The 13,850-nt window shown below is 36.7% G+C and overlaps 1 protein-coding gene across 1 annotated transcript; it reads right to left on the reverse strand.

The window, feature by feature from the left end:
* Positions 1-11,267: 11,267 nt before the first annotated feature.
* LOC120145982 (pentatricopeptide repeat-containing protein At4g18840-like) lies at positions 11,268-13,004 on the reverse strand. Its single transcript, XM_039159662.1, is given in 3 exon segments — positions 11,268-12,795; positions 12,798-12,818; positions 12,821-13,004. Coding segments are annotated over 3 exon segments (1,575 nt in total). The 5' UTR covers positions 12,987-13,004; the 3' UTR covers positions 11,268-11,407.
* Between the last annotated feature and the right edge of the window lie 846 nt (positions 13,005-13,850).

The following is a 13,850-nucleotide window of genomic DNA, read 5'->3' on the forward strand; positions in this document are numbered from 1 at the left end:
AGCTTCAGATCCCATCCCTTAAGGCAATAGTATATGACAGCATGATAAATTACATATCATTGGCTGATTTAAGAGATATTATTAAGGGATGGAGCTCTTATTTGGCTAAATACTTGGATGCGATAAATTATTGGACTCGTTCTGGAAACAAGAAGCCAAAGAAGCTCAATATTACAGTTAGCAGAGACGAGACCGCACCACAACAATCGAAAGGACCCAGAGGGGATTGTGGTCCTCTCGTATGCTTGGCGTTGGACCGTTTGATCACAGGAAGTATAAAGTATCTACCTCCCACCGATATAGATAGAGCTGCAGTAGGCTTGTGGTTTCGACATTATATGGCTAGATCGATATATACGAGACGCTGCCTACCTGCATCCGCGTTATAAAAATGTCCATAAACAATTGGTATGTTTATAGGCTTGTGGTTTGAAAATGTTTGGTTAAGTACCTAGAATTCAATAATTTGCTGTTTGTAGGTTTTAGATGTGTAGAAATTGTTGTTTGAGCAAATGTTTGGTTTATGCAGGTTAATCTCAGAAGTGAGCTGCGTGAAAATGATGTATGGCTGCAAAAGTTGATTCAATAGTAGAAGTGTTATTTTCTCTAATAATTATTGCTTATTTTTTTATTGTTTAATTGATTTGTAAAAGGTGATTTGTAAAAGTTGATTTGTTTAATTGATGTTAACATAATTCTTATTTGTGCTTGTTTAATTGATTGAAATGTAATGGTTGATTTTGTTGATTTCAATCTGCATTATGTTGAAGGCAAAAAGTACTATCGTAATGCGAAATGAAAATCGCAACGAGAGAATCGCAACGCGAAACTCGAATTCGCGTTGCGATTTTCATTTCGCATTGCGATTCCCTCGTTGCGATTTTCATTTCGCATTGCGAAATTAGCGTTGCGATTTTCATTTCGCATTGCGATTCTCTCGTTGCAATTTTCATTTCGCATTGCGATAGTAATTTCCGCGTTGCGATAGACATTAAGATGATTGCCTATTAAGTGATAACAACTGGAACAGATCATAGCAATTTTCAAACTCAAGTTACTAATACATGCCTAACTGAAAATGTTAAAAGTTCACACATAAAATCTACATAATACAACGTTTGCATTTAAAAATCACCTAAGTTAACAGTCCCAAAAGGTGAAGCCAGTTGTGATTGGGATTTTAAAGATGATTGCGATTTTGATTGCCTTTTTCTTGACACCATATGAGCTTTGGATTTTGATGATGATCCATATTTTGGTAGAGGAAAAGATGATTGTGATGGCACTGGTGATCCACATGTCAACCTTGTATGACCACTTTCCTTGCACCGACTACATGTCGATCTCTTCTTCTCTTCACCCTTAGACGGTATACGATCGTGACTTTTTGGTCGGCCAGGTAGCCTTCTGTCCATGGCTGGTGGCAAAACTGTTTGTAAGTCATCTGGTATGTCCCACTCAGAAGGATGTGAAATAGGGTAGACAATCTCGGCATAAGTCTGTCGATATACTTCTGTAGTGTAGCAATCCATAGCGTATGTGCTTGAATCATCTTGGTTTAGATGAAGAGCAACTTTTATAACATGGCCACATGGATAACCAGATGTTTGCCATTTCATACAACTACACGTCCTTGCATTTAGATCGACAAGCCCATTTAAGTTATTATCCAGTACTTCAAACAAAGTGTTTGAACATGGTTCAACTCTCCATGACGTTGACTTCACAACACGTTTCGTTATCTTTTTTTCAGTCCATGGTGTAACACGATGTTCCAATGTTCCTGTAAATTTAAATAAATAATACTTAGTAAAATATATGATAAGTTACGAATTCAAAGAAATAATACCTGCATGGTTTCTTTTCTTGTAGTACCACTGTTGAATAGAGGCTCGAAAAAACTCCATTAACATAGTAATGGGTAATTTCCGGGAATGACGACTTAGAGTGTTAATTGATTCTGCACTATTAGACGTCATGAAACCATATCTTTGCTCCAAGTTGATGTACTCTTGACCATCTTTCAAACCCGACATCTTCTAGTGTTTGAGCACACTGAGGCAAAACACGTCTTAAACAGTTTATATGCTTATTGAAATCCACTTCCCGATAAGCCTTTACAGCCTTCCAGTATGTCCATTTGTGCTTTTTTATACCAGCAGACCTTGATTTTAGATTTCTATACAAATGAACACCACAAAGTCCATGAAAAGCATCTAGGAAACACCTTCTAACAGCGTTGTCAATTGAGTTTGCCCTATCGGATATGATTGTCAGATTGCTAATAGGACCTATGCAATCCCTAAGATGCCCCATAAACCATGTCCATGAATCAGAGGTTTCAGATTTGCCAACCCCGTAAGCTATTGGCAATATCCCATTGTTAGCATCCATGGCTACTGCTAATAAGTTTACTCCAAGGTATCGACCTTTCAAATGTGCTCCGTCAACTATAATAATTGGGCGCATGCAAGTAATAAACGAACGAATCTACAAAATAATATACACAAGAAATATAATCATTTAAATGTGAAATGCATGTAACTAACAGAAATGAGTCAACAGAATTATATTGATTTACTAACCGCAGCACCAATGGCGATAAACAGCAACTCAAAGCATCCATCTCTATCTGTTTTGATATGAGTTACCGACCCAGGATTTTTCAGCTTTAAATTGTGACAATAAGCCGACAGTTGGGCAAACGATGCTTCTGGCGACCCCCTCAACAATTCCAAGGCATAACATTTGGCTCTCCAAGCTTGAGAATATGATATACTAATATTGAACCGAGCATTCATGTCAGTCATAATTTCATGTCCCCGATATACCCTGCCATTCAAAAACATTAACTCAGCCAGAAAACCACCCAACACCTTTTTGTTTGCCTGTCTATGGTGAGGAAAAACTTGGGTTCTTGAACATGTATGTTTATCAATAAAAGTCCTAACTTGAAACATTGCGCAATCTTTTATCCTCTTTGCAATCATACGCCACGTACAGTTTTTGTCAATTGTACACCTTGTTTCGAAACGATCTTTACTTGATTTGTTAACTTTTAGTTGATAGCCATCTTCCACACATTTCGTATACAAATCTATCTTCAAGTCTTCCTTTGTATCAAAACAATCATCTTTCTTGATACGAATAACTTTTGTGTAACAATCAACTACTTTCTTTGCCAACTCTTCTTCCGGTAACTGAAGTAATTCTGGCATATTCCAGTTATACTCCCGTGGCATTTTCTTTTCTTCGGGGACTTTTTCTTCTTCTTTTTCTTCTTCAGGATTATATGAATTACAGAATGGATGTTCAACATGTTCATTCACAGTCGTAACTTCCTCCTCATTATCATCAACAACATCTTCCTCGGCAACAGGTGTTTCATCATCAAAATTCGGGTATTGACCAATATCAAAATCATTACACGCAGGGTCTGTTTCTTCTTCTGAAACATCATCAAAATCCGTGTATTGACCAATATCAAAGTCCGGGTATTGACCAAGATCAAATTTCGAATACTGACTAGTACTCACAATTTTTTCTCTTGGCTCATCATCGTCTAATTGGTCAATACGAAAACCGGAATTTGGTGCTGAAAGTTGATTTGGATTTGGATTAGAGAAAGGCTGTGGGTTTTGAGACCCACTTAGTTGATTACTACCCGCTACTGACCCAACAATACTACTTCTAGGTTCAACAACATACAATGTAACATCATCACTTGAAACATTAATGTAAGCAATGAATCATTCAACATCTTCATTGTCGGTTAACAAATAAACTTTACCATTTCTCTGATAAGATAGCCTAAATCCACTTAGGGGCTCTAAATTCAATTTCTTTGAAACACGTAACATTAGGGTTTCATAAGTTAACTTCTTTAATGACAGTTTTAGTTGAAGATTCATGGGTAAAGGCATATATTGTAAAACACCATGAACATTCTCCCATGACCCTCCAAAACACAAATCTATCCAAACATGATCAACATTAGATGATTTCATGGTTGTAACTAAACAAACGAGATGCAAAACTAAGACCTGTTGCCGGATGGGGAAGGATGTCGTTGGATATTGGAACGGATGTCGCCGGAGAGAGTGATAGATGGAGATGGAATGAGTTGCGATTTAGGGATTTAGGTTATGAGTTGTTGCTGCTGCGTATATATATACACAAAAAATTTGGCTTGCGAAACTAAAACCTGTTGCGAACTTTGAAACTCGCATTGCGATTCTGTATTATCTCGTTGCGAAAGTCAGAATCGCGTTGCGAAAGGCAATCATTTGACCATCGCAATGCGAAATGCAAATCGCAACGATAGAATCGCAATGCGAAATGAAAAAGGCAACGAGGATTAACATGCATAAACTTTTAACAATTATTGAATTCTAGGTACTTAACCAAACATTTTCAAACCAAAAGGAGTATATATGTTAACAAAACTTGCATTATGTGTATTTTATGTGTGCACTTTTAACATTTTCAGTTAGGCATGTATTAGTAACTTGAGTTTGAACATTGCTATGATCTGTTCAGTTGTTATCACTTATTAGACATTCATTTGACTATCGCAACGCAAAAATGACTATCGCAACGCGAAATGGCTATCGCAACGAGAAAATCGCAATGCGAAATGAAAATCGCATTACGATTTTCTCGTTGCGATTTTCATTTTGCATTGCGATTTTCATTTCGCATTACGATTTTCTCGTTGCGATAGCCATTTCGCGTTGCGATAGTCTATTTTGCCTTCAACATAAAGCAGATTGAAAATCAACAAATCAACTATTACATTTCAACACAAATTATGTACACATCAATTAAACAAATCAACATTTACAAATCATCTTTTACAAATCAATTAAACAATCAAAAATAATAATAATTCTTATTTCTTCATCAATTATTGAATCAATGAATCAACAACTTTATGACCCCGTACATCCATTTCACGCAGCTCACTTAAGGATTAACCTGGAGAAACCAAACATTTGCTCAAACAAGACTTCCTACACATCTAAAACCTACAAACAACAAATTATTGAATTCTAGGTACTTAACCAAACATTTTCAAACCAAAAGGAGTATATATGTTAACAAAACTTGCATTTGACTTACCAATTAACAATGAACACTTTCATAACGCGGATGCAGGTAGGCAGCGTCTCGAATATATTGCTCTAGCCATATAATGCCGAAACCACAAGCCTACTGTAGCTCTATCTCTATCGGTGGGAGGTAAAAACTCTGTGCTTCCCGTCGTCAAACGCGCCAAGCAAAGGCATACGAGAGGACCACAATCCCCTCTGGCTCCCGGCGATTGCTGTGGCGCGATCTCGTCTCTGACAACTGTGACATTGAACTTCTTTGGCTTATTGTGTCCAGAATGACTCCAATACTTAATCCCATCCAAGAATTTAGCCAAATGAGAGCTCCATCCCTTGAAAATATCTCTCAAATCAGACAATGATATGTAATTGATCATGCTGTCATACACTATTATCTTCAGGGATGGGAGCTGAAGTTGGACGAGAAGCCAGTGACGACGTTCCAAAACAGGGATAAACACCTGCAATCATAAGTAATAATTCATTTATTTGCGCACTTATTTATGAACATCTTTAAAAAATTTAAAAAATAAACACTAACCTTATCGACCTCCCACCATGCAGGATAAAGTTTAGCTTGTCCATTGCCCAACAAAAATGATTCATCTCGTTGATTCTTCAAGTGAACTGCGTGAAAAGCCGTTGGCATTATTGTATATAGCGAATTTTTTTTATTTTTCCTAAGCTTCCTTATTATTAGTAGACGTGACACCTACGCATCGATATGCTGTTTTACAAAAAAATACATATATTAGTGAATTACATTAATTTTTAAACAAATTAATCAAAATCATATATAAGACAAATATAAGACTTACCTCCCCATCCAAATAGCCACTGTCTTCAACCCCTAATAGCACACCCCACCAAGACCGATCAAGCAACAAAAACATTTCATCGTTGAGTTTGCTGATGTCAGTGTAACACCCTTGGCTCCGCTCATGTAGATAAAAATCAACTGCGGTCTTAGCCCAAAGGGTATTATCCACAATTGTTTCCGGTAGTTGTCTCCTCTCCACTTCAGATACCGGAAGGGTACTAGCCGGTAACTCATACGAGAACCAACTCTCATCCATCATGTCCGGAACCGGTGGGGGTTTCTCAATACTTCGATATATTACCCCATGTGAATCGGGCTCTGGAATGGTGGGAGGGACCTCTTCAACGATGACAGTGGCCTCTTGAACGGTAGGGGGGAATCTTGAGGGAGAATAGGGGCCTCTTGAACGATTGGAGGGGACTCTTGAGGGATGATCGGTGAGTCGGGCTTCTTCTTGCGGAGTCTTCGCACCATTGGGGTGAACAGAGACGTAATAGCACGTCCACGCCGTCTGATGCGTGAACTCCATCGTGCAAGGAAAACCCGACGTAAAGCATCCACCTTATCGGGCCGCTAAAAAAAATTAATACATAAATAAGTAAATAAACAGACATGATAGTAAACAAAGACAAATATGTTTCAAACTAGCATTGTATTCACCCAAATCATTATTCTATCATATTTCACAAAATGCTCAGATAACATTCCAGAAGTAAGCACTTATATAAACATTTAAAAGGACAACATATATAAACATTCCAGAAGAAGAATAGTTTACTTTCGCAACACGAAACTTAAAATCGCAACGCGAAATGACTATCGCAACGCGGAAATGGCTATCGCAATGCGAAATGAAAATCGCAACGACAAAATCGCAACGCGAAACACAAATCGCATTGCGATTTTCATTTCGCGTTGCGATTTTGTCGTTGCGATTTCATTTCGCATTGCGATTTTTTCGTTGCGATTTTCATTTCTCATTGCGATAGCCATTTCCGCGTTGCGATAGTCATTTTCGTGTTGCGAAAGTAAACTATTCTTCTTCTGCAAATTGAAACTTGAATGGATTGCATTACTTCAACCAAAAGACAAAAACAAAACCAAAAACAAATACTAACAAAAACAGTTTAGCAGTATTGGCAGCAACTGAATGAATTACGAGTATGAAAAATCTTAAACTTACCTCGTTGCGTAGAGTATGAACCTCATTCTGCAACGATGCTACCATCTCACGTAGAGCGGCTACCTCACCGCGTAATGTAGACACCTCAACACGCCATACACCATCGTCTTTCCGTAAAGTACCGACCTCCTCACGTAAGGCATTGACCTCATCACGTAACTCCCCTAACTCATCCCGTTGAGGTGGAGGTGGAGAACAGGGAGATAAACGTCGTGGCATCTTTGCCGGTCGCCTATCTTGCGGTGATGGTGGAGAAGAGGCTCGATGATGTGACAGAATAGGTGATGGCTGTCATTGTGGAGGTGTATAGTCGGGTCGATCAGATGATGGCTCTGGGTGAGGTGATAGCTCTGGGCGAGGTGATGGCTCCCGAAGTGGAGGCTGCTCATCAACCGTTCCATCAAAAAAATGCTTACTAGCTTGCCACCAATCAGTGGCAAGCTCAGCTTCCGTGGGTGTCAGCCTCTGTAGAGGAGTGTTGGCCTCCTAACAATATAAAAGCTCAAACAAAGTTAAACGTGTACTAGTAATAACTTGTTTATAAACATATGGTAGTATTTATGTTAACTTACATTATTTATTGTCGTATACCATAGTAAATCTTCCCATTGCAAGGTCCGTTTCCTCTTCCAGGAAATAGCCCTGGGAATATCATTTGAAGTTTTTATTGCATATGTCTTCATGGCGGGAAAGGCCTCAAATATCCAAATCTACAAACAATATAATAACAAACATTAGTAATTGTTAAATAATTACTTATAATTTTGGAAACATCATATAAAAATTCTTACCTTAAAGGCCCAAATAAAGCCTGTCAAAGTGTATTTGGAACCATCGCCATGCAAACTTTTTCGATCATCCAAGGCAGACGATAACTTATTCCATGTAGCTTTCCATAAATACGAGCCCCACGGAAACAGGTTCCACGCATTTAGGTCTTCTACCAATTTGATTAGATCATTTGGAATAGGTTGTCTGGCCTCTCTGCCTAAAAAGCCGGCATGCAAAAGAATTAGAAGGCATACTCGGACAACGTCGACGTCATCCATCTGAGTAAAACCATCTTTATTATTCAAAAATCTTGTCAGGTCTTCTACGTGTAGACTCGGCCACTCCAGCTCAGGAAAAACCCGGGATAGCCATGATGGGCGGGTAATGTGTCTAGTGTACCGACCTACATCATCGTGTCCGAAGCGTAGACCGGAGATTAAGCAAAACTCCTCCCGCCCAAAACACATATACGCCGATGGAAAATCAAACCATATCTCTTCATCACGACGTTGTATAGTCTCTGGTAGATCGCTAGTCATGGTTTTAAGAAACAGGTGTGTCAACATCGCATCTCCACCGGGATGTTGTACTTTCAGCCATGGCCCGAAGCATGTATCCTCAAACATTTTTCTTTGTGCAGGTGAAAGCTTCGACGCAATTGTTTTGGCCAGGCTGACTTTATTTCTCAAGGTCAATTAAGCCGAATAAAAGTTATACAAAAACAATAAACATACTAAATTAGATATACCAAAAACTACACTGTGAAGATATACCAAAAACAATAATAAACATAAATAGTAGTAGTTTATTCTTCAAACTTAAATATGCAACACTGTGAATTTCGTATTTGTCTTTGTTTTTTGGTTGAAGTAATGCAATTCATTCAAGTTTCAATTTGCAGAAGAAGAATAGTTTCTGAAAATGAAAACCGCAACACGAAAATGAAAATCGCAACGCGAATTCGACTATCGCAACGAGAGAATCGCAACGCGAAACTAAAATCGCGTTGCGATTTGCATTTCGCGTTGCGATTCTCGGTTGATTTAATAAGCAATCTAAGTGAAATGGTTAATCTATTATTGAAATTACCAGTAAACTTATCATCAATTTCAATATGAAAAACCTAATAATAATGCAAAAATTTCAAAAAGAAAATAATTAAAAAAACTAACCCTCGTTGGTTGATTTGGTTGATTTTCCATTTCTGATTGTGAGGGTGGCTCTGAGAGATGGAGATAGACGGATTTCGCCGGAGATGGGGACGGATTTCGTCGGAGATGGGTGAGAGAGTGAGAGATGGAGATGGGACTGAGTTGTGATTTTAGGTTTTAGGTTATGAGTTGCGATTACGGGATATACTGTGGACAGTTCAGTGTTCCAATATATTAATATTCGTGTTTGGAATTTAAAAATAAAATACTTGGCCAGGATACTAATGGCGCTTTGAAAATCGCATTGCGATTATGTATTATCGCGTTGCGAAAGTCAGTATCGCGTTGCGAAAGTAAGTATCTCGTTGCGATTTTTTATTATCGCATTGCGATAGTCAGTATCGCATTGCAATTTTCCCAATTCGCGTTGCGATTTACTTATTCGCATTGCGATTTTCCCAATTCGCGTTGCGATTTACTTATTCGCATTGCAAATTGGGAAAATCGCAACGATACTGTAGACCATCGCAACGCGATTTTCAACTATCGCATTGCGAAAATGCAACGCGAATTTGCGATAATGGAGATCGCGTTGCGAATTAGCGATCGCATTGCGATTTTGTTGGTCATTTTGGCAAATCCGGAAAAAGTTGGTTAAAATCGTATATTATATGGGATTTTTGGTCACTGAGGTTATTTTCTCTTTTTAAAATACATAAATATTACATTTTATTAAATAAAGATAATTTGATAAACTATTATTACATTACCATGAAAGTGTTTAATGACTTAAATGTATTAATTTTATCTAACCGGATCAAGCTACTTTAATAGTAAAAGAATTGTTATTCTTTAAGGTATTAAGTTCGAGCATCATAAGTCAGGAGTGTGTGCGTTCAATATCAAATTATTGAGATTTATCTTTGAACATATATTGTCTTGTACTTTTCCCATATTAATAAAAAAAATTAATGTTATTTTACACAAACCAAGCGATTTTAGTAGTTAAAGGAATTGTTATTATTCTTATAAGTCCCAGATTCGAACACCAACGACAGCAGGGGTATTTAAGCGCTCATTGTCAAATAATTAAAAGTTTTTATAACATATACTACCACTTGTAAGTACCCTAGACTAATCAAAAAATAAACTTAATGTTATTTTATCAACAATCTTTAGAACATATTGTTAAAAGTTCTCAATCCGAATTTTCTCATCTCTTCATTTTTCTCCTTTCTTCTATATTAAAGTTTAAAATTTAGAATCAAAATGAGTAACCTTGTGGGTTAAAACCAATCCTCCAAGACAATCTAAAGAATCTCATCACCTCTTCAATCAAGAGCTTTAAGAAAAATCTTGAAAGCTTCAAAAATGGTGAATGAGTGGGAAATGGGGTTTTAGAGAGGTTTAAGAAGATAAGGGGTTTCCATGCTATTTTCTTCATTCTATCGTTTTTTTAAATGAATTTTTGTAACATCCTTGAATTCTGGATTAGAATAAAAAAATTAAATCTGTCGATTAAAAAGTTTATGAATGATTATTTTATTTATTTAAAATACTCAAGATTTACACCCCCATTAACTCTGGTACGTCAAATTGATCGATCATCCTTTCCAAATTTCAATTGATAATCAAATGAGTAACTCAGCAAAATTGAGGATCAAATTGAGAAGAGAGAAAGAAGAATGCCATTGTATGACAATTAGTCTTACATATTAAGTGGGAATTAGTGCCAAATGTTTCATGTTATAAAATTGCTTGTATTTATATTTATTATATGGTTTTATTAATAAATAAAGAAAAATCATTCTTTCTCCCATTGACTTAGCCACATATTTCTCGTACCAAAACCCATCTTTTCTTCATTTATTCCAGCATCTTCAATCATATGAAATCATCTTTTCTCGAGTCAGAGTCGGATAGCCCAAAAATTTGACCCTAACCTATCCATGGCTATCCTAGTTCATGGTACATGAAGTTTCAAATAATGAAAAAAATATAGAGAGAGCATTCGTTTTTGCTTGTTAATGGTCTCACTGTCCATCATCAAAGTATTTCAGTAGGTATGATTCAATTCAAGGAGTGAACAATGTTCCAATGATTCTAATTTGCATCAAGTTAAATTTTAACTTTAAAATTATAGTTTAAAGAGTCCATACCAATCTGCAAGGTCTTTTTCGCTTTGGTTCATTAGGCCTCACGGATTTATCCACAAAAGCAAGCATACATGTTGAAGATTCCCCATGAAACCCTATCATACAACCGGCAACTTCATTCCTACTTTCCAGTAGAATGGATTACATTTCATGAATCTGTAATTTCTTTCGACTGGCCTCAACATCTATTTCGGAACTGCAAACGTCAATTTCTGTCAAATTTGTTCACTAATCAAACCTTCACCAACTAAGAACTCGTGAACAACGCCATTTACTTCAATCATGCTACATCCAGGCTCCTTATTTATTTTCAGGGCCTTCATCTTTAGCCGAACATTCGAAACATCATCCCATCTTTTCAATGCTGCATGTGCATTTGATAACTGAACATAGCAGGTACTATCTTGCGGATTAAACTCTAAGAGCTTCCTAGCAACATCCTCTGCCATTTCCAGATTACCATGGTTTTTGCAGGCACTCAATAAGGACTCCCATAGCACATGAGCTTCTTGCAATGACCTTGTTTCCACAAGCTCCAAAGCCTCTTCTAATAACCCGAACCGACCAAGGAGATCGACCATGCAACCATAGTGCTCAATAGTTGGTTCAATTCCATAATCATCGACCATGAGTTGGAACATCTTATGTCCCTCGTTTAACAACCCTGAACGACTACAAGCAGATAGAACAGCAATGAAGGTCACCCCATTTGGTTCAAAACCTTCCACAAGCATCTCTAAGAAAGCATCCAATGCATTTTCTCCAAAACCATGCATCCCTAAACCAACAATTATGGAATTACATGTACTAATATCCTTCTTTGAAGCATTTCTAAACACATTTAGAGCCCTTTTGATGTTCCCACATTTCGAATACATGTCAACGAGAGCCGTAGCTATAAAACCATTGGTGCCTATCCCATTCTTATCAATATAACCATGAATCCATTCACCTTGCCCCAAAGCTCCAAGATGAGCACATGCAGACAGCACATCGACCAATGTGCAACTATCTGGCCTCACTTCCTCGCGCTGCATATCTTCAAAAAACTTCAAAACTTCACCAAAACAACTTGCATGAGCATATCCCGTAATCATTGCATTCCAAGACACCACATCTTTGGCAGGCATTGTATCAAAGATAATTTTAGCTTCTTCGAGTAACCCATAACTTAAATACCCTGAAATCATGAAATTCCATGACTCTACATTCCTTTGCTCCATTTCGTCGAAGAATCTACGAGCCGAACTTATGGATCCTTTTTCAATATAAGCACTCAACAAAGCATTCCAGGAAATGACATCCCTGTTAGTCATTCTATCGAGCAGATTCCGTGCAACCCCAAAGCACCCACTTTTGCCATACAAATTGATCAAAGTATTTGCCACAAAAACATCAAACCCAATCCCCAGTTTCAACGCCTGACCATGAATCTGCCTGCCTTCTTCAACCCCACCATACCCAGCACAGGCCTTCAAAGCAAAAGTGAAAGTGTATTTGTCAGGAAAAACAGGACCTTGAAGCATTTGGCAAAAGAGGAAGAGAACATTTTGAGGGGTGAGGCTATTAGCATAAGCTCTGAGGAGGGAATTGTAAGAGAAATGGAGTGAGCGTAAGAGAGGGTGATGGGTCAGGATTTGAAACAGCGAAAGAAATGAGCTTGTTAGAAGCGAAGGTATTGCGGTAGAAATCACCAGTCTTGAGAAGCTGAGCATGGGCTTGATGGATTTCAGAAATGGAAGACGCCATTTCTGTGAAGGAAGGTATTGATAACTCAGATAAGGTTACACTCATTGCAGACGTGATTAATTTTATTTTCGTTTCACGTAAAACATTTTGTTTTCCTCATATTTGCAGACCCCAGTTTGATAGCTCCAATTTAAATTGATCGAAAATTTTTAGAAAGTTTAAATTCGAGTTAGATTTTTTTTAAGGATAAACGAGTTGAATTAGCTTCAAGTTTATAGTAAAAAAATCTGACTTGATTTATTACGATATAATAATATAATTATGGATAAATTAAAATTTAATCACTGAACTCTCTCATATTTTGCTCACTTAGTTTTAAAATTTTTTAATTTTTTTTACTAAACTTAATACATTATATTTTTTTACTCCACCATCGAATAGTTAACGGTGTTAAGCCGATGCCGTTTTAATAAAATAATTTTTTCATCAAAACAACGTCGTTTTGCATCTATATAACAACTCATTTATAACGACGTTAGTGATAAAATGATTGAGTGATCAAAAAAGCCCAATGTATTAAGTTTAGTGAGAAAATTGAAAAGATTTAAAGTACAGTGAGTGAAATAGGAGAGAAGTAAAGTTTAGTTACTAAATATGTAATTTACCCTATAAATATTTATTTTATATTTAAAGATAATTATAAAAAATGTTTATTTTTTTGAATTAGGTCTTTCTTTTTTAATCGAATAAAAATAACTATATATATATATATATATATATATATATAATTAGGATCATATTGGATGTAGGTTTTCACCTAAAAAAATCAAACCAAATTTTGAGTTGTGTCTTCTTAAATTTAAATTGAATCGAATGTGAATAAAAGAGTTGGAATTAAATTTGAATATATCTATTTTGACTGAAATAATAATTATAGATATTTATTGTAATACCTCAAATATCAGGTCA

This window comes from Hibiscus syriacus, unplaced genomic scaffold (assembly GCF_006381635.1).
Source record: "Hibiscus syriacus cultivar Baekdansim isolate YM2019G1 unplaced genomic scaffold, ASM638163v2 tig00110895_pilon, whole genome shotgun sequence".
In the NCBI taxonomy this organism is placed as follows: domain Eukaryota; kingdom Viridiplantae; phylum Streptophyta; class Magnoliopsida; order Malvales; family Malvaceae; genus Hibiscus; species Hibiscus syriacus.